The sequence below is a fragment of the Cebus imitator genome, unplaced genomic scaffold (assembly GCF_001604975.1).
Source record: "Cebus imitator isolate Cc_AM_T3 unplaced genomic scaffold, Cebus_imitator-1.0 Scaffold106, whole genome shotgun sequence".
NCBI classification, from domain to species: Eukaryota; Metazoa; Chordata; class Mammalia; order Primates; family Cebidae; genus Cebus; species Cebus imitator.
In genome coordinates this window covers 344284-372131 of record NW_016107421.1, presented here as the reverse complement: position 1 = coordinate 372131, position 27848 = coordinate 344284, and the positions used below count along the sequence as shown (strand labels likewise).

At 50.7% G+C, this 27848-nt stretch overlaps 1 protein-coding gene across 1 annotated transcript in view; it reads right to left on the bottom strand.

Moving 5' to 3' along the window:
• The window catches only part of INPP5D (inositol polyphosphate-5-phosphatase D), a 150626-nt gene that overhangs the window by 20979 nt on the left and 101799 nt on the right, over positions 1-27848 (bottom strand). Inside the window, exons 11-22 of the mRNA XM_037741780.1 lie at positions 26366-26442; positions 25488-25726; positions 24977-25094; positions 21509-21605; positions 20745-20883; positions 20331-20439; positions 20096-20184; positions 15291-15372; positions 10088-10177; positions 7804-7917; positions 6444-6526; positions 1855-1942 (exon numbers count right to left, since the gene is read on the bottom strand). Coding sequence (XP_037597708.1) covers positions 1855-1942; positions 6444-6526; positions 7804-7917; positions 10088-10177; positions 15291-15372; positions 20096-20184; positions 20331-20439; positions 20745-20883; positions 21509-21605; positions 24977-25094; positions 25488-25726; positions 26366-26442 — 1325 coding nt within the window. The remainder of the gene's footprint in view (positions 1-1854; positions 1943-6443; positions 6527-7803; positions 7918-10087; positions 10178-15290; positions 15373-20095; positions 20185-20330; positions 20440-20744; positions 20884-21508; positions 21606-24976; positions 25095-25487; positions 25727-26365; positions 26443-27848) is intronic.

Genomic DNA, 27848 nt, shown 5'->3' with positions numbered 1-27848 from the left:
TGTCTGCAGCCTCTTCCCCTTTAGTGGCTTCCACCCAGCAGCACTCAAAGCTCTTCCATTTCAAACAAACAAGCAAGTGGACGAACATGCTCCCTTGACCCAGGCGCAGTCTCCTCTGCCTCCTCAAGCCCTGTTCATTCCTAACTGCTGAGGTCTGATGTCACTCCGGCCCTTCCATGGACACTGCTCTCACCAAATCTGCGGATGGTCTGAGTCGCTCCATCAAAGGGATGCTCAGTGTTTGTGCTGGGTCCCTTGGCCACAGTTGCTATTGTAACCACATCCTCTTCTTGACCCAACTCTTCTGATGGTGTCCCCAGTACCACAGCATTCTGGTCTTCCTCGTACTCTGTGGCTGTGGCTTGGCCTCCCTTACCCGCGCCACTACACCTAACCCAGTGCAGGAAGTAAAATGATCATTTAGGCAGCTGCTCAGACCCTGATACGGTTTGCCTGTGTCCCCACCCAAATCTCTTCTTGTAGTTCCCATAATCCTTAGGTGTCACGGGAGGGACCAAGTGGAGATAATTGAATCATGGGGGCAGTTTCCCCATCCTTTTCTCAATAGTGATAGTGAGAGTGAGAGTTCTCAAGAGATCTGATGGTTTTATAAGGAGCTTCCCCCATCGATGGGCACCTACTTCTCCTTCCTGCATCATGTGAAGAAGGGCGTGTTTACTTCCCCTTCTGCCATGACTGTAAGTTTCCTGAGGCCTCCACAGCCCTGTGGAACTGTGAGTCAACTGCACCTCTTTCCTTTATAAATTACCCAGTCTTGGGTTTGTTCTTATAGCAGTGTGAGAACAGACGAATACAGACCCTTTCTCCAATCCCGTGCCCAGACAGTGTTTCACTCCATTCCCCTCAATGTTATCCTCTTCTCTCCTTTTTCACAGTCACTGCTTCTATTCTGGCTCACTCATCTGTCATCATGATCACTGCAGATGCAGATTTCCAAGATGTGAATCTGATCCTGTTCCTTCCTTGCTTGAATCTTCAATGGCTCCCTACTGCCCTCGAGATAAGGTATTTGCTCTTAGCTTGGCTTGTAAGGAGAGGCTTGGTCTGGCTCCTGCCTCTGGCCTCTCTCTGACCCCTCCAGGCTCTCTCTGCCTCTCTCATCCCATGGTCTAGCCACATGTGGTCCAGCCAGGGTGAGCCTGACTTTGGGCTGGAGCCACAAACAAGCAGAGATGGTTCAAAAGCCCCTGGTGTCTCTTTGGCCACAGGCCCCCACAGCCTGCCCAGTCTGGGCACTGAGTGATGCTGAGCAGAAGACCAGAGAGCCTTGGGCTGGTGTTTCCAGCACCCCAAGTCCCACCCAGCGGACCCTGCACCACCCCTCAGCCCAAATCGCTCTGGCTTGGGGGGGCGGTCTTCATGCAGAGGGTGGCCACTTGGGGGCAGAAGCAGCAGCCCCTTTGTGACCGAGAAGGTGTTTCAGAGTCTGGGTCAGCAGAGGGGAGTCTGCAGCTTGAGACCTGTGAGCTGAGGAGGTTGACTCAGAAGCAGAGAAGGGCAGGCAGACCTGGGTTCAAATTAGGGCACAGCCACCACTCCCTGTGTGACCTGGACAAGTCACTTGACCTCTCTGAGCCTCCATTTACTCATTGGAGAACAGGGAAAGCTCAACACATGGAAGGGGTTGCCACTGCTGGCTGTCCTGCCCAGAAGCCCAGTGGGGAGGGAAGGATGACTTAGTGGTGGTGACAGTCCCACTCGCAGCCCTGGGATGAGGAAAGGAGCGGCAGGAGCCTATGACCGGAAGTGCTAGGAGGGCTCTCCCTGAAGACGAGTCTACGTCAGAGGCAGCCAGCTCACAGGCAGGTGTGGCACCTGTCTGCAGACCCTTACCATAGGATTCGTCGCTGTCAGAGGACTTGATGCTGATGAGGATGTGCTGGTCCAGCAGGTACTCAGGGTCAGAGATAATGGGCTTCAGCTGCAGAGAGAAGGGCACAGGACTGGAGTTGACAGGGAAGGGACAGGTGAGGAGACAGGTGGGGGATGGGTGGATGAGGATGACGGAAGGTGTTCTTAGTGATCAGATCCAAATCTCTGCTGTCCACACCCAAGAGAGCAGGGGGCGGGGCTAGCTTTCACATATACCCTCTCCAGCAAGGTGGGGGTTAGCTTCCTTCCCTGTCCCCGCCCACATCCACACTGCATCCCAGGACTCCTAAACTGACCTGGCTCCCAAGTCCCAGCAAGAAGGGTGACCCCCAAATGGGCCCCATCCATTGCCCCACTTTCTTCCTGTGCCTATGCCAGGGTCATGGAGGAGGAGGCAGGCTGACAGGGAAGTGGGGCCAGGTACCAGGTCCAGAATGGCCTCTGCTCTCCACCCTGTGCCAGGCTCCCCCCACAGAGCACAGACCTTCTCCTTGGCCTCCTCCAGGACTGTGGCTGCATCCAAGGCAGCACCCAGGCCTACCCCTCTCAGGGGAGAATGCAGCCTCTGTGTCCATCCTGTCCATTGTTGGGGGTGTGGCTCGGCGAACAACAGACAGACTCCCACATTCCTGGATAACATTGTTAGCCCCAGGAGTTGGCTGAGGACTGCCAACTCCTCCAGAGGCCCTGCTGGCCTGCCCGGGGGTGTGGGGGGTGCTGCTAACAGGCTTTGCACAGAGCTGGGGGAGGCTCGGACCTCACCAGTGGAGGCTGTGTCCACATGAGCGCAGGGAGGAGCATCACACGCTCACCAGCTCCTCATCCGCCACGAGTTATGGCTTTTTGAGATGTGGGGCTATTCCTCACAATGACTCCATACGGGAGGGCCAAATAGAACGGTGACACTCTGCTGTAGGCGGTTCCCTCCCTTCCCTTCCAGACACCAAAAGGCTCCTGGTGCAGGGCTCTGGGCACCATGCTGACCAACAGGAAAGACTCATTACATCTCCATTCGGAAAGTTCCAGGCCGGGTACGGTGGCTCACCCCTATAATCTCAGCACTTTGGGAGGCTGAGGCAGGTGGATCACTTGAGGTCAGGAGTTTGAGACCAGCCTGGCCAACATGGTGAAACCCCATCTCTACCAAAAAATGCAAAAATTAGCGGGATGTGGTGGTGAATGCCTGTAATCCCAGCTACTCAGGAGGCTGAGGCAGTAGAATCGCTTGAACTCAGGAAGTGGAGGTTGCAGTGAGCTGAGATCTCACCACGGCACTCCAGCCTGGGCAACAAAACAAGACTCAGTTTCAAAAAAAAAGGTCCAGAACAGATGACCGGAAATTGCAGTGGCACTCCCGGCATTCCAGGGCTCTACGTCATCACTTGGCTTCTGGCACGAGGGGATGTCTGGCTCTAAGTTAGACCCAGGGCCAGGGCTGGGGGCCTCGGGTGCAGGAGGAAGACCCGGTCCTCCCTGGGGATGCGGGGAGAGTGGGGTGACAGACATCTGAACAATGAATGTCTCTGTGGGACACCACCACCCTGCAGGGGGTGGCAGGGAGGAGGACTATCTCGGAGCCACAGGGACTTACAGGGTGAAGAGAGGAGGCTGCCAGGCAACAGGGGTGGGACGGGGGTCAGGGAGCAGGAGACAGTGAAGGCCCCCGCAGTCCTGTGGGAGCAGCAGATGAGGCTGTTTGCCCTGCTGGGCACCAGGGAGTTGACCAGATAAAGAGGGGGACACCAGGATCAGACAAGCATTCCAGAAAGATCCATCAGGGTTTAGGATGCCTCAGCAAGAGGCAAGAGAAAGGAGGGGTGGAGCCCCCTGGGAAGGGGCAAGAGGATGGAGGGAGGGGACAGAGGCAAGAGAAACAGCAGGACTTGGTGGCTTCAAGGATGTGGGGAGTGGAAGAAGACAGGGTGCCCTAGGGGGTCCCTGAGCTGGACCAGGGGGTGAATGTGTTGGGAAATGGGGTGCTGGTCTCTTTTCCAACATCACCAAAGGAGGAAACGACTGCTCAGGCCCTGCCTGGAAGCACCCATGGAGGAGGAGCAGGAGGGCAGGCTTGGGCTGGGTGAGGTTGAAATGTCTCCTTGAAGTTCAGAACCGCCATGACCCAGGGGCCTGAAGACAGCCCCAGAACGGGGACTTCTGACAGCTCTACCTGGGCCTCTGCGGGAGACCCCAGTCAGAGCCATGTGATCTGGCTGGCTGCAGCCTCTAAGTAATTTAGAATTGTGGCCCAGCTGGGGGAATCTTGAGTTCAGGCATCAGCCTCTGCTCCTGAGATGATGGGGCCTTTTTTTTTTTTTTTTTTTTTTTTTTTTTTTTTTTTTTTTTTTTTTTTTTTTTTTTTTAGCAGAGTTTCGCTCTTGTTGCCCTGGAGTGCAATGGTGCGATCTTGGCTCACTGCAACCTCCGCCTCCCGGGTTCAAGTGATTCTCCTGCCTCAGCCTTCCTAGTTGCTGGGATTACAGGCATGTGTCACCACGCCTAGCTAATTTTCATATTTTTAGTAGAGATGGGGGTTTCTCCATGTTGGTCAGGCTGGTCTCGAACTCCCAACCTCAGGTAATTTGCCCACCTCAGCCTCCCAAAGGGCTGGGATTACAGGCGTGAGCCACCCTGCCTGGCTGATACGGCCTTTTTACGTGGCCTGAGAGTTGGTTCCAATCAAAGGTTAATGTCAGTGTGGGTCCAGCCCCCTGAAACCTGCCTACATCCCGCTCATCTCAGGAGATGATGGGTCGCTCCCCCTGTTTAAGACTGTCCTTTAAAATTCACCTCGAGTGTCACCTCCAAGGGCAACCCCCAAGACACCCCACCTCCTGTGATGGATCTGCTTGGCCCAGGATTCCTCTTCATTCCACCCCTCCCTTGTGGTGTGAGAAAGAAACTCCACTTCCTACCCAGCGTGCACAACTAATGAGCTCCTAATAAGCTTGCACTCAACGACAGCCAACACCTCCACTGTCAATTTAGCATCACTAAAGCAATTTCAGTAGAAAAACATTAATAGAGACAGGGTCTCACTGCACCACCCAGGCTGGAGTGCAGTGGCATGATCGCAGCTCACTCAGCCTGGATCCCCTAGGCTCAGGTTAACCTCCCGCCTCAGCCTCCAGAGCAGCTACAGGCATGCACCAACATGCCTGGCTAATTAATAAACACAAATGTTTTGGGCTGGGTGCAGTGGCTCACACCTGTAATCCCAGCACTTTGGGAGGCCAAGACCAGTGGATCACTTGAGGTCAGGAGTTTGAGACCAGGGCGGCCAACATGGGGAACCCCGTCTCTACGAAAAATAGAAAAATTAGCTGGGTATAGTGGTGCACACCTGTAGTGCAAGCTACTCAGGAGGCTGAGGCAGGAGAATCACTTGAACCCGGGAGGTCAAGGTTGCAGTGAGCCAAGACAGTGCCACTTCACTCCAGCCTGGGTGACAGAGCAAGACTCGGTCTCAAAAAAAAAAAGGTAGAAAAAAAATTTTAAATTTTTTTTTTTTTTGTAGAGATGGGATGTCATTATGTTTCCCAGGCTGGTCTTGAACTTCTGGGCTCAAGCAATCCCCCTGCCTTGGCTTCCCAAAGTGCTGGGATTACATGTGTGAGCTACCACAACAGGCTAGAAAACTATTTTTTCTACAGCAAAGAAGAATGTGTTCCCACTAAGGTTTGGTTCAGTGTTTTCTTCTTTCTTTCTTTTTTCTTTTTTTTTTTTTTGAGACAGAGTTTCATTCTGTTGCCCAGGCTAGAGTGCAGTGGCATGATCTCGGCTCACTGAAACCTCCGCCTCCCGGGTTCGAGTGATTCTCCTGCCTTAGCCCTCCTAGTAGCTGGGATTACAGGCATGAGCCACCATGCTCGGCTAATTTTTGTATTTTTAGTAGAGACAGGGTTTTGCCATGTTGGCCAGGCTGATCTTGAACTCCTGACCTCTGGTGATCCACCTGCCTCGGCCTCCCAAAGTGCTGGGATTACAGGCGTGAGCCAGTGTGCCCGGCCTGGTTGAGTGTTCTCAATCCCACCCTCTGCTCTTGCAGGGCCACAGACATGTCAAGTCCTTCCTGTGTTCACAAGTGTATGATTAGGAGCCAATGAGCTCCTTTCTATGCCCCTCTGTACTCGATTCTATGAGCCAGCGCTGAATAGGAAAACAAGCACCAAAGGGAGAACTGGCATCTTGGGGTTGCATCCTAGGTGTGTTACCGCAGCCACGAGGCCACGAGCAAACAGCTTGTGGCCCCACACCTGAGTTTCCGTCTTTGCAAAATCACGTGGTTAGACGAGCTGACCTCTAGGTCCCTTCTGTGATCCTTTAGGGGAACTGAAAACATTTAGGAAGAATGAGGCCGCATACCCACTGCTGCGAAGCGCGGCATGAACCACCTCGAGCGAGAGCTTGCTCCTGGAGCCGCCTCTTTCTGCACTTGGTCTCTGAGATTCCTGCTCCCCCTGGTCAGGCCTGGCAGGGCTCTGCCACTGGCGGGTACGACTGGCCTAGCCAATGCAACCCTCCCCCTGGGGAATGCCTTGCTCTAGAATTACCTTGGGAAGGGTCTCACCAAACTTCACCAGCAGCTCCCCCTCACTTCCTTCTTCATTTTCTCCTTCCTGACTCTTGACAAAACCTGTTGGAAGACAAGAAGGCTGGTTTTCAGAAAACAGCAAGAACCAGACGGAAAAAACTCCCTGGGTCAACCCACCCAGACCGAGGAAGAGACGCAGTCTCTTTTTTTTTAATCTCGGGGCTCGGCCTCATTTAGGAGTCAGGCCTGCTGGGGATTCTGTTTTTGTGCAGGGATTGGTCATCTGCCAACATGGTCTAATTGTGTTTGGGAAAATCAAAGAGATTTCCCCCTCCTTTTCAGTTCCTCTTTGCAACAAACCAGGCAACAAAGAAATCATCACATCATAGGAAAAAAGATTAGGAAACTTGACAGCTCGTCCCACGCCACTCAAGATAGCAGCCTTTTGAAATTCTAATTTAAGCTTCCTAATATGCTGTTTCCATAGAAATGTATGCAAGTGTCTTGATAGTTTATTAAAAACGCCCGCACAAAATTCTTCGTCATTTTTCGAACTGCTTTGACCCTGCTGGGTGAACTGGGGCTTGGGGACTCAGTGGCCAAGGCTGCTCTAGCACCACGCCTGGGCCTAGCTGAGCTGGAGAAGGAAGCGGGGACCAGAGGGGCAGCACACGCTTCTTCCTGATTTCTGGAAGCATCCCAGTCAGGGCCTCACAAAATGCCCTTTTGTGAAGCTGACCCCCCCTTTTCCTCCCCCTACCACTCTGCAGACTATCTCAACGAAGAGGGCTGGATGCACGCAGCTCTTGGCGTGAGACAGCTTTAGACAGTATGCCTAGAAACGTCACCCGGAAAGGGTGTTTCTTAAACACAGTTTGTGCTAAATGCTGCTGGCTCAGGGAAGCCTGTCCATCTCCTGCTTGCTTTTGGGCACTGCAGATCCCCAAGAAAGACGCCGTGACTCAAAGGAGCAAGGTGGGCAGGGTGACAGCAGGCGGCTGCTGCTCAGGCCCCCACGCCGGCTCTTTGAGGTCTGGACATGGGCCCAACACTCTCTGGTTGAGTCAGAGCCCCAGGGAACCTTGAGTGGGTCACAGTCCGCCCTGAGGGGCAGGGATGGGAGCCCGCCTGCCACATACAAGGGACTGAGGGGTCAGTACATTCATGGCTGCCCCTGCCCCTCGGCTGCCCAGGCCACAGGGACCCCTCTCAGTAACTAAGTGTCCCCTTGAGCCATCCACCTGCAGCCCCACTTCTCTGCCCCACTCCGTGAGTCCTTTCCAGGGAGAGGAAAAATGGAGCAAAGTGACAGGTAGGAAAGGTGTTTCTAAGAGGGCTCCGGCCGGCTCCGCCCAGAAGGCAGTAGAGCAGTCACTCACTCTCCAGGCAGCTGGAGTGGAACTCCAGGTAGAACTTGGTCTGGGACTTGGTCTTCAATGTGGCATAGCACCTGAGAAACTCGATCTGCCCCTGGCTGTCGACAGTGCCAGGACCTAGAATGGGAGAAGAGAGATTCAGTTCCAGGACATGCCTGGAGATGGAGCATTTCAAATTAGTTCTCATGCCACACACTGACTCCTTCTCAGGGTCCCAGGAAGGTGGGAGTCTAGTGGGAGAAGAAGTAAGCTACAGCGAAATCCAGCACCCATCGGAGCATCGCCGGCCTCTCTGATGCATCATGAGCTGGCCAGGGCAGAGAGCAGGGCAGAAAGACGCAGAGTCCCAGGACTCTGGACCTGTCTCAGCTCTGTCACTAAAGCTGCATGGCCTCAGGCAATTACCCGCCCCACGCCCCTTCAGGCTCCCAGCTAGTTCCCGCAAAAGGACTTTGTAGAATGGCTCAGTTGCTCAGTACTCAACTCAATGCTGTTTCTGAGTTCAGGTAGGGAGAGCTAGTTGCTCTTTCTCCCTTAGACACAGTTATTCCCACTCCTTAACTCTGGGCTCTGTAAGCTCTTTTGCACAGAGTTAACTTGCCTGCAATTGTGTTAATTTAGACGATGGTTTTGCAAGAAAAACCAGTGTTCTGTCCTTTCATATACATTTTGGGCCATAGAACAGAGTGATGTTCTGAGAGCATGAACAAATCTTTCCTTCCCTCACATTCTTCCTTCTTTCCTTTCTCTTTCTAAACCCCGCAGTGCCCTGTCCAGGCTCTGCTTAGGTAAATGCCCAATCAACACTCAGGCCCGGTGATCAGTGTTTTTGAGCATCTAGGGCATACGGAGTCCCTGTGGAATGAAGCCCGGCCGGGCACTGAGGATGCGCTATCCCGGAACAGAGAAGGAGATGGCAGGGGCAACCCCTTCAAGGCTGCAGGAGTTCAGAGAAAGGGGAGACAGGTGGAAGTCGGGGAAGAGGTCCAGCCTAAGGGCTAGGAAGATTCTAGAAAGGCACAGTGGCCAGACCTAGGAAGGAGACACGATGGTGGGTCAAGGCTTGGCTGAAGAGGGGAGTTCACGTTTCTGGGGCCATGGATGTTAGACGCAATAGGATGGAGAAGAACATTCCAGAAAGACAGTGCTCTGGCCTCACTGGTGTCCCCCAAGGCATGAAGGACACAGAGCAAGATGGTCTTTCCCTGTATTTGGGTACCCTAGGCTCAGTCTTCCTAAAGGAGCCTGGCGAACAGTGGGCTGACCACAGAAGCAGAGACTAGGCAGAGAAAACATGGCTCTCTGGTCACTTGAGCCAAGGGCTGGATGGACACATTACAGAGAATACCCAGTCCCAGCTGGGACAAGGGTAGCCTGGTGACCAGGGCTGAGCTGGACTATTTGAAAAATTACCTGCAAATCTAAATATGATTTACTGTGGTGTTTCCCAAAACTCAGTCATCTGCATCCCATCTTCATGATTGTTACCATCTCTGGGCACCACTCACCTGTACAATGCCTTTTTTTTTTTTTTTTTTTTTGAGACGGAGTTTCACTCTTGTTACCCAGGCTGGAGTGCAGTGGCGCGATCTCGGCTCACTGCAACCTCCGCCTCCTGGGTTCAGGCAATTCTCCTGCCCCAGCCTCCTGAGTCGCTGGGATTACAGGCACGCGCCACCATACCCAGCTAATTTTTTGTATTTTTAGTAGAGACGGGGTTTCACCATGTTGACCAGGATGGTCTCGATCTCTTGAGCTCGTGATCCATCCGCCTCGGCCTCCCAAAGTGCTGGGATTACAGGCTTGAGCCACCGCACCTGGCTGGACTCACTTTTTAAAATTAAATGTAACTGAGTAAGGTATATCACAATACTAAATGGAAAAGCAATGTTGCTTGCCTTAAACAGAAGACATAAATTTAAAATATGTTAAAATAAAGGCATTACTAATAAATGTTTATCTGTGTCCCCTGCCCCCCCCCACCCCACCCCGAGAATTGTCTTCAGTGAGAGACAGGCCACACCTTGGGAAACACTGATTTACCCATTTTTTTCAGACTAAAACTGAAGCTCAAAAGGCTAACATATTTGCCAAGCAGAGCGAGTACATTCTCTGGACTGAAACTGTGCTGTGGCTGGGACGTGAAGAGACGTGACTGACGGAGCATGACCTGTCTGGGAAAAGGTGCCTTCCTCTCATGCAGACCACTGACTGCTACACCGAAGACAAGCGCGCAGCGCCCCTTGCCATGAGGAAAACAGAGAAACAGACGCCATCCTTTGCTTACCATTCTTGGAAACAAACTGGGAAGTGACCCCTGCCTCAAACGTGGCAAAGACAGGGCTGTGGTCACTCGTCATGATGTCAGTGGTGCTGCCTGCAGTGGAGGAAAGGCATTTTTAAGCAGGAGAGAAGAAGCCCTCTGGTCAAGCCAATGATGGCAATCCTAAAATAGGAGGAAAGTTTAACGATGGAGCCTCCAGAAATGCGAAGGTTTGCACCTGTTGTCCTGTTGGCCTTCCAAGGCAAGGCTTCAAGAGTTCAGTGGAAGGCAGTACGTACACTGCCTCCTTTGTAGATAAAAGAAGCCTGGGCTAGTTTTCCTAAAGACCTATGGCTTTTTGAATGGATTAGGGAGTGTGAAACGTGGAAATTTTTCTGGTCTAATCATTTTATTTTTTAATTTTAATTTTTATTTTAATTTTTTGAGGCAGAGTCTCGCTCTGCTGCCCAGGCTAGAGTGCAGTGGCGCGATCTTGGCTCACTGCAATCTCCACCTCCCAGGCTCAGGCAGTTCTTATGCCTCAGCCTCCCAAATAGCTGGGATTACAGGTGCGTGCCATGGTGACTGGCGAATCTTTGTTTTTTGCAGAGATGAGGTTTTGCCACGTTGGCCAGGCTGGTCTCAAACTCCTGAGCTCAGGTGATCTACCCGCCCAAAGTGCTGGGATTACAGACATGAGCCACTGCCCTGACCCACTTTATTTTATTGATGACAAGCCCCAAATACAGAGTAGGAAGGGGACTTAAGGTCACTCAGCTCATCGGTGGGAGAGACAGGACATCTTCTCCACCCCATGATGCCTCACAGAACTGGGAGAGAGCAGAGGACGCTTTGTGTAGAAAACTCTGTTAAGGAGCTTGACTAGGGTGAGAATGGAGGCAGCAAAGCACTTTGGGAAGGGGCAAGAGAAAGAGGGAAGTTCTAGAAAGGCAGTTGCTTCGAGATAGCCCACTGGAGATGCCCGGCAGGAAATGGGTACTCAAGGCTGGAGATGCATCTTTAGATTTGGAGTCTTGGGATTAGGTGGGAGCAGAAGACACGAGCGTGTTTGGGCTTTCAAGTGAAAGATAAGAAGGGCTGAGGATGGAATTCCAGGGCACACCAACCGTGAAAGGGTGGGCAAAGAAAACACTGCCAGCAAAGGAGACAAGGAGCTGACAACACACACTTCGTATGCTTTCCTAGACAGCGTTTACAATCAGCAAGAAAAAGATAAACACCCCACCCCTCAACCAACCAGAGATATGAACAGAAAATTCACCAAAAAATATAGGTGGCTAATAAACATGAAAAGAGAAAAAGGTCACTTACTAAGGATCACCAGAGAAACACATGGAAACCGTGAGACAAAACAAGAAAGTGACTGATGACGAGGACGGGAGTGGGGGCACTGGCTGGTGGTGGAGGAGGAGCAGATGGAGTCAAGGGTCCAGGGGCAAAGGCTGGGCAGGAAGGAAAGGAGGCTACTCCTTCTCTGAGACAGGAGGGAGGAAGATGCGAGGGCATCAGCTTAAAAACTGGACCTGAGGCTGGGCACGGTGGCTCACGCCTGTAATCCCAGCACTTCGGGAAGCCGTGGTGGGTCGATCACTTGAGGCCAGGAGTTCCAGACCAGCCTGGCCAACCTGGTGAAACCCCATCTCTACTAAAAATACAAAAAATTAGCCAGGCATGGTGGCGGGCGCCTGTAATCCCAGCCGCTTGGGAGGCGGAGGCAGGAGAATTGCTTGAACCCAGGAGGCGGAGGTTGCAGTGAGTCAAGATGGTGCCATTGCACTTCAGCCTCCACGACAGAGCAAGACTGTCTCAAAAAAAAACCAAACTGGACATGAGCAAGAGGAAGTCAGTGAGGTCCAGTGCTGTGTGAGGCAGGAGAGGATGGGGGTGGGGAGTCAGGCTGAGCGCACGGGTACAGGTTTGCAGTGGGAGTTGAGGAGAGGCGTTCCAGGGAGAGTTTAATGGGTTGACAAGTGGGTTTGTTTTAGGCATTCTCAGAATATTTCAGATATGTACTGAACATACTAGCAACGGCACTATAGTGTGCTCTTAAGCCTGGGAGGTGGACTGCAAGATGCTGGCCCTCAATGACCCAGTCCTCCTCCCAGTAACCACTATCTGTGGTCCCCTCCCACCATGGGTCTGGGCTTGGCCACGTGACTTCCTTTGGCCAATGGGATCTCAGAAAACATGAGGCCAACAGAGCCTTAGGAAGAACTTCCATACCTGAGACTTGCAGCTGGGAACCCTGAGACCAGGAAGTGAAGCAGCCTGCACTGGCCTGCTGGATGATGAGTACCACCCTTACGCCTGCCAACAGCCAGCCCACCCCAGATCTGACTGGGCGCCTGCCTGAGTGTACTCAGATGACACCAACTAGAACCGGGAATGAGCAGTCCAAATTCAGCCTAGCCCAGAGAATCACGAGCAAATAAATGCTTGCTCTAAGTCACTGAGTGCTAGAGCAGTCGGTTATGCAGCAATAGACAGCTGATATACCTGGCTATGTTCATTGCCACAAGAAGACTGAGGCTCCCAGGTCACCCCCGTTTCTTTATATCCACTCCCTTTTCTTTTCCAACTTCTTGCCTCCCCTCAACCCCGAGCCATTAAACCCTTCCACTGAGCCCTCTGGCACTCAATGAAATATCATCAGCAAAATTCCCCGTATCTTTAATCTTTCCTTCACCTCCCAAACCCAGCCCTCTCCGAATGGCAAACACTGCCGCCTCTCTGCTGAGGCTTGTTTTCCTCCCCAGGTGGGGACAAAGGGTGCCCTCCCTGCTCCTTGCTGCCACTTCTGGACTGATCTCCCTCCTCTTTCTCTAAAACCTCCACTGTTGAGCAGTTTCGAATGCCAGGTTTAGGTGCAAAGCAGTAAGTGGTAATTCCGCAGGCCTCCACTCTCTCCTGACTCTGGGCAGAGGCTGGCTGAAGCAGGCAGATGTTGAGACAAGGACGGGCAGGACGTGCAGACCTGCAGGACGTGGGGAGGACAGGAGTGACAGGGTTGGGAGGGAGAGTCCTAGCAGTGGTGGGGGACAAGGAGAGAATGCACAAGTGAGGAGGCTGCAGGCAGAGGGTAGGACGCGGGCACTTTGAGTTTGGGAAGCTGGGACGATGCCCTGGGCTGTGAGGGCGGGCTGCCCTCCCACACATCTAAAGGTGTTGTGTGAAGTTCATCTAGTGACGTCACTTCTGGGAGCCAGAGCTCATTCCTTCAGCAGGGAACGCAGGGTGCGTGTGTTCAGCTGTTTCAGGGTAGCTGCTCTGGGCTCTTCTGGGCAGCAGAAGACATGCACAGAAGATAGGAATGGAAACCAATTCCATGTATAGGACCAGAGTTAAACTTGTGGGATCAAATTTGCCAGTCCCCAGAGAGGGTGGGCGCCACGAAGGAGGCCACTGGGCAGCAGCAGGATTCCCCCACCCTCTCCTCACTCCGAGGGCCAGGGTGGCCCTCCTTTGGAGGCCATTGTCTGGGAATTTGCAGTTTTAAAAATAATACCACTGGGCTTGGTGCAGTGGCTCATGCCTGTAAACCCGGCACTTTGGGAGGCTGGGGTGGGTGGATCTCTTGAGGTCAGGAGTTCGAGACCAGCCTGACCAACATGGTGAAACCCCCTCTCTACTAAAAATACAAAAATATTAGCTTGGCGTTGTGCATCTGTAATCCCAGATACTCGGGAGGCTGAGGCAGGAGAATCACTTGAACCCAGGAGGCGGAGGCTGCAGGGAGCTGAGATTGTGCCACTGCACTCCAGCCTGGGTGACTTAGCAAGACTCATCTCAATAAATAAATAAATAAATAAAAATAATACCACACTTGTCAGTCAGGGATGTTTTCAAAGCAATTCTGTTCTGCGGATTTTGAAGGTCTCAGTTTGTAAGTAACAGGAACTAATCAGTAGCTTTTAGGAATAAGCATTCAGGCAATTAAGAGCTCCTTCACTGCACTTTCAACTCTGAGGGTCAAGAGTTAACAGTCATTTCTCTCTCTGATTTTTTTCAGAGATGGGGTCTACATTTCCCAGACTGGTTTTGAGCTACTGGGCTCAAGCGATCCTCTCACCTCAGCCTTAAGTAGCTGAGACTGTAAGTGTGTGCCACAGTGCCTAACAGTTATTTCTTAATTGTTTTGATAATTTATTCCATAATTATTTATTTTAATACTATATATTATGCCTTTAAAAAATCAACTTAATGCAATTTATCCTTAAATCTCCCAAATATATATGTGTATACACTTGTGATATGTATTAGTTTGAGCCATATGAATTTCCAATAATTGATTATTTCTGACCTACAAAAACACTTTCATACGGTTCAAACTTAATATGTTATTTTCAAAAGAAATAAAACTAATTTTTTTTTTTTGAGATGGAGTTTAGCTCTTGTTACCCAGGCTGGAGTGCAATGGTGTGATCTCGGCTCACCACAACCTCTGCCTCCTGGGTTCAAGCAATTCTCCTGCCTCAGCCTCCCGAGTAGCTGGGACTACAGGTGCACACCACCATGCCCAGCTAATTTTTTTGTATTTTTAGTAGAGATAGGGTTTCACCATGTTGACCAGGATGGTCTCAATCTCTTGACCTCGTGATCCACCCACCTCAGCCTCCCAAAGTGCTGGGATTATAGGCGTGAGCCACCCACACCCAGCCTAAAACTAAATTTTTAAAAAAGTGCTTCAGGTCAGGTGCGGTGCTTACACCTATAATCCCAGCACTTTAGGAAGCCGAGGCAGGCTGATCACCTGAGGTCAGGGGTTCAAAACCAGCCTGGCCAACATGGTGAAACCCCATCTCTACTAAAAATATAAAAAATTAACCAGGCATGGTGGCAGACACCTGTAATCCCAACTACTTGGGAGGCTGAGGCACGAGAATCGCTTGAACCTGGGAGGTGGAGGTTGTGGTGAGCCAAAATCACGCCACTGCACTCCAGCCTGGCCACAGAGCAAGACTCCATCTCAAAAAAAAAAAAAAAAAAAAAAAAAGTGCTCCCATAATTCAAACGTCTCCCAAAGCAGAGGATATAGAAAGACAGGTAGGGATGCATCAACTTTTCCAGGTGACTTGATTAGGGTTACAGTGAATTCCTCCACTTGACACATCAACAGACTGAAGCCCCTAGATTTTAGGGCAGTCGCACCTCCCAGCTTTGCGCCATTCTCTGATCCTGGTCTGCTTTCCCCAGTGTTTTGACTCACCATACGACTGACACACCACATGCACCAGGGGATAAGACTTCCAGAGGACGCGGTCGCACCAGGAAGGCAAGTTGTACTTCATCTGCAAATCAAAGTCACAGGCTTCGCAACATGCCTCTTGCTTTTTTTTTAAATCAGTGAAAGAAAAGATTAACTGGTGGCCTCTATAATTTTCAAATGAATTGGCTGTTACCTTTTTATACAATTTCCTCGTAGGTGGCTTTTCACATGCCTCAAGTCCCAACTCCACTGCTACGCCCCACACTTTCAGACATCCTGACCTTCTGCTCTAGAATAAGATAGCTCACCTTGCTGTGCTTCCTCACTAGCCTCCTGGCTACTTCAGTATCCCTCGTATTCACCTTGTCTTACTTTCTTTCTGACCCAGATGAACCCACACCTGTATTTTCAACCAGTCTCTACTCACTTTCTGCAGCCACTTACTGTAATAACACACTCCAGCTTCCACTCCTGCTTCCCTATTCATCCACCTATCCACCTCTTCATCTCCCCATCTATCCCTCTACTCATTTACTCATTCACCCATCCATCCACCTACCTACCTATCCATTTATCCATCCACCCATCCACCTATTCATCCATCCATTCATCCATCCATCCACCCACCCATCCATCCATCCACCCACCCACCTATTCCTTCATCCATCCACCACCCATCCACCCACCCACTTATTTATCCATCCATCCACCCATCCACCAATCCCTCCATTTATCCCTCCCTCCCTCCCTCCATCCCTCCACCCACCTACCCATTTGCCTATTCACCCATCCATCTATTCATCCATTTATCTACCTATCCATCCATCCATCCACCCATCCACCCACCCATCCACCCATTCACCCACCCATCCACCTATCTCTCTATCCATCCATCCATCCATCCATCCATCATCCATCCATCCATCCATCTCTCTACCCACCTACCCATTCACCTATTCACCCATCCATCTATTCATCCATTTATCTACCTATCCATCCATCCATTCACCCACCCATCCACCTATCCCTCTATTTATCCATCCATCCATCCATCCCTCCCTCCCTCCACCCACCCATCCATCCATCCATCCATCCATCTCTCCACCCACCTACCCATTCACCTATTCACCCATCCATCTATTCATCCATTTATCTACCTATCCATCCACCCATTCACCCACCCATCCACCTATCCCTCTATTTATCCATCCATCCATCCACCCATCCCTCCCTCCCTCCACCCACCCATCCATCCATCCATCCATCTCTCCACCCACCTACCCATTCACCTATTCACTCATCCATCTATTCATCCATTTATCCACCTATCCACCCACCCACCCACCCATTGACCCGTTCACACACTTGTCCACCTACTTAGCCAGTCACTCAAACAGTATCTATTAATACTATATGGCAGCCTTCTCCAGGGCCTCAGGCTGCAGTGGTGAGCAAGATGTCCACTGGATGGGATGGACAAGGCAAACTGGCGATAACAACCCTCTTTTCTCAATATCCTTATCCCCTCATGTTCTAATTCTTTCTTCTTGATCTCTGTCATCTCGTTCAATTACTTTTCTCTTTTCTTCCTTTTACCAATTTTCTTTCAAGAATGTTCTATTTTCATTGCCTCTGCTTCTGAACCACTCACTTAAAAAAAAAAAAAAAAAACCTTTAGGTACAACTTACATAAAGTGTACTAACCGTAAGTGTATAGTCCCATGAATTTTTACTTTTGTATACACTCACCCACTACCCAGAGTAAGACACAGAAAACCCCTATCATCCTACAAGTTTCCTCACACTCCTTCCTTGTCAATACCACAGCCCCCTAAAGGTGAGCATTACTGCGACTAACATCTCCACTGATTAATGTATATGATCGTATATAAATGAACTCGCTCAGTAGACACTGTTTTATGTTGGACTCTTTCAGCCACTTTGTTGAGTGTAAAAGTTCCATTGCCTGTAAGTATCACATTTATCTAATCTACTGTTAATGGACATAGGCTGTTTTCAGTTTTGAAGATTATAAACAAAGCTGCCATAAACATTCTTTCTTCTTTTTTTTTCCTTAACATGGAGCCTCACTCTGTCGCCGAGGTTGGAGTGGTCGCCGAGGTTGGAGTGCAGTGGCGCAGTTTCGGCTCACTGCAACTCCGCCTCCTTCTGAATTACAGTAAGCTAAGGTTAATTTATTATTGAAAAAAATTTTTAAAAATTAATGTAGAATAGCCTAAGTGTACAGGGTTTGTGAAGTCGACAGCAGTGTACAGTAGTGTCCTGGGCTTTCACACTCACTCACCACTCACTCACTGACACCCAGAGCAACTTCCAGTCCTGCGCACTTCATTCACGGTAAGTGCCCTATACAGGTGGACCATCTTTTTCTTTTCTTTTTTGAGACAGAGTCTTGCTCTGTCACCCAGGCTGGAGTGCAATGGTGCAATCTTGGCTCACCGCAACTTCCATCTCCCGGGTTCAAGAGATTCTCTTGCCTCAGCCTCCTGAGTAGCTGAGGTTACAGGCCTGTCCCACCATGCACAGCTAATTTTTATATTTTTAGTAGTAACAAGGTTTCACCATGTTAGCCTGGCTGGTCTCGAACTCCTGACCTCAAGTGATCCACCCAGCTCGGCCTCCCAAAGTGCTGAGATTATAGGCATGAGCCACCACACCCCGCACATTTTTTTCTTTTTAAACCGTATTTTTACTGTACTTTTTAATGTTTAGATACACAAAAACTTATCATTGTGTTACAATTGCCCACAGTGCTGAGTAAAGTAAAATGCTATACAGGTTTGTAGCCTGGGAGCAATAGGCCACAGCATCTAGCTGAAGTGTGCTTAGGTTATGCCACCTAGGTTTGTATAAATATATTCCATGAGGTACCCATAATAACGAAATCACCTAATGCTTTCGGAACATATCCCCGTAGATAAGCGATGCATCACTATTTTCAGCTGCCTTCTGGATATTTTCTGTTTCCTTCCACTAATGTCATACAATCAGTAAGTCTGAAAACAAGTTCTATTTTTTCCCCTTCAAGCCAGCTCCACCTTGTGATTTTCCAGTTTTTATCAATGGCAATCGGGTCTTCCAGTATATCCTGCTTTCCCCCTTTCTTTTTTTGTTTTAGATGGAGTTTCTCTTTGTTGCCCAGGCTGGAGTGCAGTGGCAAAATCTCACCTCACTGCAACCTCCACCTCCTGGGTTCAAGCGACTCTCCTGCCTCAGCCTCCTGAGCAGCTGGGATTACAGGCGTGCACCACCACACCCGGCTAATTTTGTATTTTTAATAGAGATGGGGTTTCTCCATATTGGTCAGGCTGGTCTCTAACTCCCGACCTCAGGTGATCCTCCCGCCTGTGCCTCCCAAAGTGCTGGGATTACAGGTGTGAGCCACCACAGCTGGCCGCTTTTCCCCTTTCTGTCATTTTCACTGTTTTTTCCCTGATTTGGCCCTAGTTGTTGCTCAGCTGGACATGCACGATGGCTTCCTCACCGGTGCCCCTGCAGCCTCCTCATCCTTTACCACAATGCCCACCACCGTTCTGCACATGCCACTCTGATGCACCAGTGCCTGGCAGAGCTTGCAGTGGCCTCCTGTGGCCTGTCATGCCTGGCATCTAGGACTTCCCGCTGTCTCATCTCAGACCCTCATCTGCCTCAACTTAAACTCACATCAAACCAAACCATCCTTTGCCAGCCTGCACAGGGGTCCCCATGGACCTGCTCTGACAGTGTCTTTGGGCCAGGTGACCCCATTCACATAGCAGGCAGTGGACCCTGCAGAAGAGGGTGTCCCGTCCTGGGGGTCCCAGCCTCATTGGTGGCAGTGATCTGGGACCGCCTCCTGTCCTCTCAGTTCTGTTCTCTTCCTCTCCTGCTCTGCTCTGAAATCCACCCAGCGCTTGGCCTTCGTCTCCCACGTCCAGTTCTTCACCTGCCCCTGTGCCCAGATGGGGCCTAGAACTCTTTCAGATGACACTTTGAACTTGTGCTCCATTTCCCTAGGCTTCTAGTGAGCCTGGGTACCTCACTGCCCCAGCCATTCGACCCTTGAACCCTGCCAGGGCCTGGCTTCCCTGATCCTTCCCGGCCCTGGCATTGTCACATTCTGGCTCTGGCTACAGCGAGTTGCATATTTGGCTTGTTTTTCCTACCGTGTAGTCCCTGGAGCAGACATCTTTGCTCTCCCATCACCTAGGAGAGTGCCTAACCCATCATAGGCCATCAGGAAATATCTTTGGAGAAATGAATAAATATTTTATTGCATCTTTCCTGAAACACTATTCCTTGGAACACAAGTGGCCTCATAAGATATTAATTGGTATTCCACGAACAACTAAAACTAACTGTTTGGCACACAGATTTTCTCATGGAGAACCACAGTGCTCTTAGGCCCATAAAGACTCTGATAAATCCTGCAGTGAAGAAACCTGCTTAATGTTAGTTCACTCAGCAGTTTAGCACATTTATGTGATCATGAGACTATAAAAAAAAATGATCTTCAGAACCCAGTTAAGGAAAATACTTTAAAATCCTCTCAGTATCTTAGAGTATCTGGACCAAAGGTAAATCACAAGGGTTATTTTCCCAGTTCACTGCAGGGCACAAGTGTGGTTGCCCATTTGCTCTGTGACACAAATCAAAATGTGCTTTCTAATTTTTTATTCTTTCTTTCTTTCTTTCTTTTTTTTTTTTAGCCTAATGGATGAAGACGCTCTCTGTTCACCTTTTGGGAACAGACATGAGCGGGGAGGAGACGGAGGGCAGGGGAGGTGTCTGTGAAGAGGACTCACCCCTGTTGCCTTCTGCTTGGTGTAGGCGTATTTGTCCCGAGTACATCTCTCAAAACGGTAGGTGGGGGCAAACGTGATTTCTTCCTCCTCTGAAACAGAGAAACTTTGGTTTCAATCCTCATTCCCCAGGTTTTGCATCTGGCCAACTTTCCCTATTCACCTGGTGAAGAAATCGGGGGAAAGGGGATGAAAGGATGGCCGGGAAGGCTGCAAGAGAAGACGCGGCTGCTCCTACCGAAGTGCAGGAAGACCTTCTGCTCCTTCCTCTCTGTGAGCAGCTGGTCGTGGCACAGGAGGTCTGCGTAGTGCTGCTGCTTGATTTTCTGGATGATGGTTTCTGCCTCCTGGAACAAGAATATGGCCGGGCCTCCGGTGAGAAGCCCTGCAGATCCAGGCCTGGCGAGCTTTGGGGCTGGGGTGGGCAGCTGGATGAGCCGGGCTACAGAGTGACGGTGGGAGGGTGGCTGTGACACTTACAGGAACCAGGCATAAGCACAGGGGACCTGTGAGGAGCGGCTGAGGCTCAGTAATGGGAACAGCCGCCTTGGCCCACTTGGTTCATGTGTCTCTATGATCACCCGCCCTGAGCTGACTCAAGGGAGGTTCCATCCCTGCAGTCCAGCCCAGCCCCAGGCGGGCAGCCCCTTACCCAGGTAGGCAGGTCCACTCGGTAGTTAAGATCCCCAAGCCAGAAGAGGTGCGTGAAGCGGTGAGTGATGTTAAAGGGACTCAGCTTCTTGTCGCCCAGGGCCAGGAACCGGAGAATGTTCATATAGTTTTGGTTTCGCCTAATGCAAGGAAAAAGCGGCCATCTAGCATGGGGTCACTGGTTTCCCCCTCACTGTGGCAGGAAGTCACTCCTGCCATAGGTGGTGGGGCAAGGGGAGGAGCATGGCAGTGGAGGGAGTGAGGCAGCCCTCCAGCCCGACTGCAGCAGACCACCTTAGCATGCAAATACAGCACAGCCAGGAGGCAAAGGGCATTTGAGGCCACACTGGGTGCACAGAGGGCAGGGGGCCAGGAAAGCTGCATCTGCTCAGCAGAGAATCAGACAGTGAGGATTCTACAGATGGCTGTCTTCATTCTTGGGCCCCAGCGAGGCCCGATCAGCGTGGATTTGTAAGGAGGCCCCAAAGGAGGCTTTCTGCTTTAGAAACAGCACAGTTAGGTGTCCATCAGGCTAATGACATAGGGAAATATCTTTTCTGATGTTTAGACAAAATTCTTCCACACGTGAGGTCACTATTGTGCTGCAGTTGCTTTTAATGAGACCGTGGTGAGCCCTGAAAGGCCACAGGACACCCACAAGGTCAAGGGCACGAGCTGAGCAGGTCCTTCTGGTGCTTAGACGTGTGAGGCACATCTGGGCAGATAACCCAAAAGCACGCTCCTGGGGGGAAGAAGTTCCATTACCTGAGTTTCTTTTCACTTCCTGAAGTCAAATGGCTGTTGACAAACCCCAAGGAGGTTCCATTGAACATGAACGACACCCCCACGGCTCCCTTGTTCCCTAAAACACAGAGCAGAAAGAAGAATCAAAATACTTGCCAAGGGGCCAGAAATCCCGGGAAGGCAGGGTGAGAGGCAGGTGAGCGAGGTGAGGCGCTGGCAAGGGGAAAGCGGATCGGGGTCGTGCGGAGTGGGAGACACTGGGTTCTCAGAGGGGCAGAGGAAGGTGGCTGCTGTGACCCACCCCGGGCATCTCTCTCTAAAGTAACCCATGTGCTAAGTGGGCAGCCAGAAGCCCTGGGATGATTCAGAAGGTTCCAGCCTGGGGGGCTGATCTTCCTCCCAGCGAACTCAAGGCTCCTGGGGAGACTGAAAACCCACGCTGAGATCACACCTTTTTCTGCCAACGTTCTGATCCATTCTAGACCAGTGGTTCCCAAAGGGGGTTCCCCGGACCAGCAGCTGCACACCACGTGGGAACTTGTTGGACAGCCCCACCCCAGACCTACTGAATCGAAATCCTGGGATGGGGCCCAGTAATCTGTTTGACAAGCCCTCCAGGGTCAGCGGTGGCCGAATGCTGGCTCACTGCCAGCTACAAATGGGTTTTACATTTGTAAATGGTTAGAAACAAATCAAAAGAAAAGCAATCTTTTGTGATGCATGAAAATATGACCTTCAAATTTCAGTGTTCAAAAAGAACATGTTATTGGAACACAGCCGTGCCTATTCACCTCAGGACTGTCTCTGGCTGCTTTCAGGCTGCGAAGGCAGAGCTGAGGCACTGTGAGTTGTTGGCCCGAAGAGCCTAGAATGTTCACCATCTGGCCTTCTTTGGAAAATGTTTGCCAACCCCTGTTCTACATGATTCTGCCACATGCAGGTGAAAACCTGCTGTGTCCAATGTAGGCACAGGACACGTGTGACTGTCAAACACCTGATCTGTGGCTGGTACCAAATGACACAGGTTGTGAGTGTAAAATACACATCAGAATTGTGGCGTTGGTAAGAAACACAGACTGTAAAATACCTAATAACTTTTTACATTGAATATCTATTGAAATAATCATATTTTGGATGAATGAAGTTCAGTAAAATCTATGAAATTAATTTCACTTGTTTCCTTTTGAATATGGCTACTAGAAAATTTGATCTATTAATCATAATAGATCAAACTGTAACCTATTTGATCATAAATCTATTTATGATCTGTTTGGCTCCCATTTTCTTTTTTTCTTTTTTTTGGAGATGGAGTCTCACTCTGTTGCCCAGGCTGGAGTGCAGTGGGGCGATCTCGGCTTACTGCAACCTCCATCTCTCGGGTTCAAGCAGTTCTCCTGCCTCAGCCTCCTGAGTAGCTGAGACTACATGTGCACACTGCCACACCTGGCTAATTTTTTAGTAGAGACAGGGTTTCATGGTGTTGCCCAGGCTGATCTCAAACTTCTGAGCTCAGGCAATCCTCCTGCCTCGGTCTCCCAAAGTGCTAGGATTACAGGTGTGAGTCGCCACACCCTGCAGTGGTCATAAAGCTGGGATTCTGGTGAGGCCTCTCTCTTTGCCCCTCAGATGCCAGCCACACTGCCTTTCTCAGGGAGGCCCCTGACCTCTGCTCTCTGCCTGCGCCACACACTCCTTGGTCAGCACGCTCCTCCCGGGAAACAGCTTCTTTTCCTCCTGTCTGTCCATGCAGTGGCTGTCAAGTCCACATGAGCAGAGCTCCTGCCTGCTCAGGAGCTGACTCAGTGCCTAGCCCCGAGGCCAGGATGACCAGGAACTGGGGTGGTAGCTGCAGGCAAGTCCTGGCTGAGGCCGTGGTTTTATGTGGCCCCATGAGGTCGGAGCGTATTCTGCACAGTGGGGCAGGGGCTGGTGAGTGGGGCTGGAAGCCCAGGGAGCAATGGAATCCAGACCCGGGGCAGTTCCTGGGCAGCAGGAGGGCATGGGTGCAGCCAGGACAGCCACGAAGCCCCACCCTTCCACTGCGGCAGGAAGGAAGGGGGACGAGCGGGGGTGGACGTGGGCAGTTTGCGGTTTGTCAGCAGAAAAGCTGAGAGAGCTTTTCACATTCAGTTGCAGCAATTCTATTCCCCGTTCTCTCTGGGACTCTGTCCTGTTCCTGACTCCACCAACTCCAGTCAACAAAAACCACTGGCCTCACCCCTGATGCCAGTTCTGGAGCCCTGTGTGTGCACTGCCCCATGTGCACACACACATACACACACACACACAGAGGCTCTAGCACTTATGGACATGGACTTGAACACCCATCCTCACATACCTAGACTCTCATAAACACACACGAACACACATGCATGGACTCACACACACAGACACTCATACACTCATAGATATGGGTGGTACACTCACACACGGACTCACATACCTAGACTCACATAAACACAAACTCAAACCCACACCCATGGACTCACCCACACGCACAGACACACGTTCATAGATATGGGGTCGTACGCTCACATAGGAACTCACATACACAGACTTACAGAAGCACACACAAACACATGCGTGGACACACACACAAAGAGATACACTCATAGATATGGGGTGGTACACTCACACAGAGACTCACATATATAGACTCACATAAACACACACTCACAAACACACCTGCATGGACTCGCATACACACATTCACACACTAATAGATATGGGGTGCACGCTCACACATGGACTCACATAAACACACTCACAAACACACATTTATAAACTCTCATACCCCTACACAGTCTTACACACTCACATGCACGCTCTCACACACTCAAACTCACATACACAGACCTACTCACACACACACTCTACAGATACACACACACACCAGCTCACACTCCCATACTCATGAAATCTCCCTGCCCTTGTTTCTCCTCTCTAAAGTCAGCGACTCTCCACTGACACCAGCGTTTCCAGATCCAACCTGGTGTACAGGGACCGAGGGCAGGGGCTTATAAGGAAGGTCTCATTGAAACACAGCCACTCCCATCTGCTTTCTGGGTTGACTATGGCTGCTTTCCCGCCAGAAAGGCAGAGAGGGGCAGTGTCGAGTAGCCTGCAAAGCCTGAAATATTTACGACTGGGCCCTTTCCTGTAAAAGTTGGCCGATCCCTGTTCTAGGTTCTCGCTAATTAAAGTGGGTCCCACGCGCCAACCAGCAGCGCTGAAGTCGCCTGGGAACTTTTCTGAAACTTGGAACCCTGGGCTCTACCCAAGGTCTCTGAGTCAGAACCTGCATTTTAGCTAGATCCCTGGCAGCGCCGGTGTAGACCCTGAGTGAGTCTCAGCCAGGGAGACCGACCACCCCTATTTGTTGAGGATTGAGCAGGGATCTGAGGGCGCAAGGCTCTCCGTTTTTAACCCGAGTGGGACTGGGATGACATGGTCGCGTGAGCTGAAGCAGAGGGTCCTCGCCCGGCTCACCCAGCGTGTTTGCGATGCCTGTCTTCACGTTGTCAGTACAGATGTGGCTGATCCGGTTCTCGTGCTCGGGCTTGGCCAGCACCACGATGCGGATGTTCCAGAGCGTGTGGATGGCGACCTGGTGGGAGGACAACGTTGTAATACTCGGCTCAAGTATAGAGGGTGAACCAGGGCACAGTGATCCGCACCCAGCCCCAGCTCCTGGGTGTGGGGTACTCTGTAATCCCAACCCTTCAGGGGACTCCCAACAATGCCTGATAGGGGAGACAAAGCATCCTAAAGATGAGAACCGGGGCTGACCAAAGGCGGGAAGACGGAGGACTCAGGGGTTTCCAGCAATACCCCACGGATCCCATTTATTGCTGAATACAGACGCATCTCTCAGTGGGGGCCCCCAGACAGCCTTGCAAACTGAGAGCTGACAGGCTGAGCCTGCCCTTGCCTCTGAGACAGCCCAGCTGAGCAAAGACTCTGTCCCGGAAGCCCACCCGGGGCACAGCCAGCTGCTCACTGTTTTAAAAGTCATGCTGGTGATTTCTTGCAGGGAGTGTTTGAGGATCTCCAGCCACTCCTTCTCACTCAGGGGGTCCTCCTGGGTGCCGATCACATAAATGTCATGGGGGATGTAGTCAGCAGAGTCGTCCCGCGTCTTTCCCTGCCCCTTGGAGAGAAACCAGGACGTGATCTTCTTGGGAGGGAGGGCGTTACCTTCAACAGCAAAACCCAACACCAAGTGAGTCAAAGGCACATGGAGTCAAAGCATCAGGAGAATTCAAAACAGAGGGCAGGAGTGTGGAGGAGTTCACGCCGTCACCCAAGACCATCCAAGCAGCCCAAAGAAAAGCCTGCCACGGAGCCCTGGGAGCTAACTTCACCCAGGATGTGGGTTAGGGCTGGAGCTCAGTTAAGCCTCTTTTTAAACATAACGTTAAGTTTCAAGGTATAGAAACACCAGAAGATTCCCTAATGTCAGACACTGTCCTGCACTTTGAGGCTACGAGAACTGAGACACAGTCCTGTCCCTCAAGGAACTCACATCCTATTCTTGAGACAGCCAAGGGAACTGATGAGTTTTGGGTGGCGGCTTCTAACCCATTGCTGGGTGACAACAAAGCCTCTCTTGCAAGACAGATCCCAGCCCAGAGCAGAGAGATGCATGGGTGTGAGCCAGAGAAACAGGAGCGCCTGGAAACTCCTCCACACTCCCATTTCAAAACTGAGTTACAGCAGCTCAATCAAGAAATGTCAAACGGTTCAGCCTGCAATGCCCTTGAAGGATGAGCAAACTTTGTTCCTCAAAGAGATGAGTTTCTTGGCTAAAAAGTGCAAAGAAGCCAAGCATTGGAGTAAATGGACTGTGGCTAAATTCTGCTCCCCTGAGAGGCTCACAGTGGGTGCCCGAACCCCCGGGCTGGTGGGCCCAGCCCTCCTGCAGCATGGCCCCAGCTGGCTCCTTCCACATGCTTCTGTGGGAAGGGCACCCCCTGCCCTTGTGTCATGGACATCCCTGACTACGTCCAGAGGGAGGAGACCAGGCAAACTATTGTCTCTTATTAGAGGCGCTGAAAGGGACCGAAGAGGACATGTGACCCCAGGGGCACTGACCCGGGCTCTATTCCAGGGCTGCTGTGGCCCTGGGACACAAGTGACATGGTGCCACTTCATGTCCAGGAGGCCCCTTTTGGCTGCTGCTCACCCTCTTCCTCCCAGACTCCTCTCAGGACAAAGGGCAAAGGACACAGGATGCCCAGTGAAATTCCATGCAATAGCTGTTTATCTGAAATTCAGATTTAACTGGATGTCTTCTATCTAATTTATTTCTACCTGAACACTTACACTAAAAAATTATTTAGGATGGGCATGGTGGCTTACACCTGTAATCCCAACACTTTGGGAGGCTGAAGTGGGGGGATCACTTGAGGTCAGGAGTTCTCCATGATCAACATGGAGAAATCCCATCTCTACTAAAAATACAAAATTAGCCCGGCATGGTGGCGCATGCCTGTAATCCCAGCTACTTGGGAGGCTGAGGCAGGAGTATCACTTGAACCTGAGAGGTGGAGGCTGTTGTGAGCGGAAATCGCACCATTGCACTCCAGTCTGGGCAACGAGAGTGAAACTCCATCTCAAAAAATATATATATATTTACTATTATTTATATTTAGTAGAGTACATATGTTTAGTATATAAACATACATTAGTATATATACAGTACACATGTTTAATACAAAATATATTTAGCATATTCTTAGTATTTATTATTAGCTGTATGCTCAAACTAAATAATCAGTATGATTTATATTTAATATAATAATTACATTGATATATTTAGCATATGTATATATACTATATATTCAGCATAATGTCTATTTAGCATATATATTTAGTATTTATTTGTAGCTAAACATATAGACTAAAAAAATTGCTTCTATGAAGTTAAAATTTAACTGGGTATTCTTTATCTACCTACCTGCCTATCTCTCTGTCTCTCTCTCGATAAGTCCGGCAACCCTACTCAGGGGTGGATTTCTTTCTTTCAGGCCTGGGCCCCTTGGTGAGCTGCCTAAGGCTGGCGGGGTGCCCATGAGCCCCTTCACCTAGATATTCAGACTCTTTCCCTAAAACTTTCCAATTTAGACATATAGGGCGACCCAATCCAGCTGCTCTTGGGGTACAATAGCCCCAAAGCTCATCTTCCTTACCCATCCTCTCAGGAAAAGGGTGGAATTCCTTAGAAGGAGGCTGAGCGGGTGGGCTGGGGGTTCGGGGCAGGGCTCTGGGGCAGGAAGGAAGGGGAGATGGTTGTTGTCACTCCATCCCACCTTGAGGAGGCCTGAATGAAGGAAGCAGAAGCAGAGGGGCAACTGCGGGG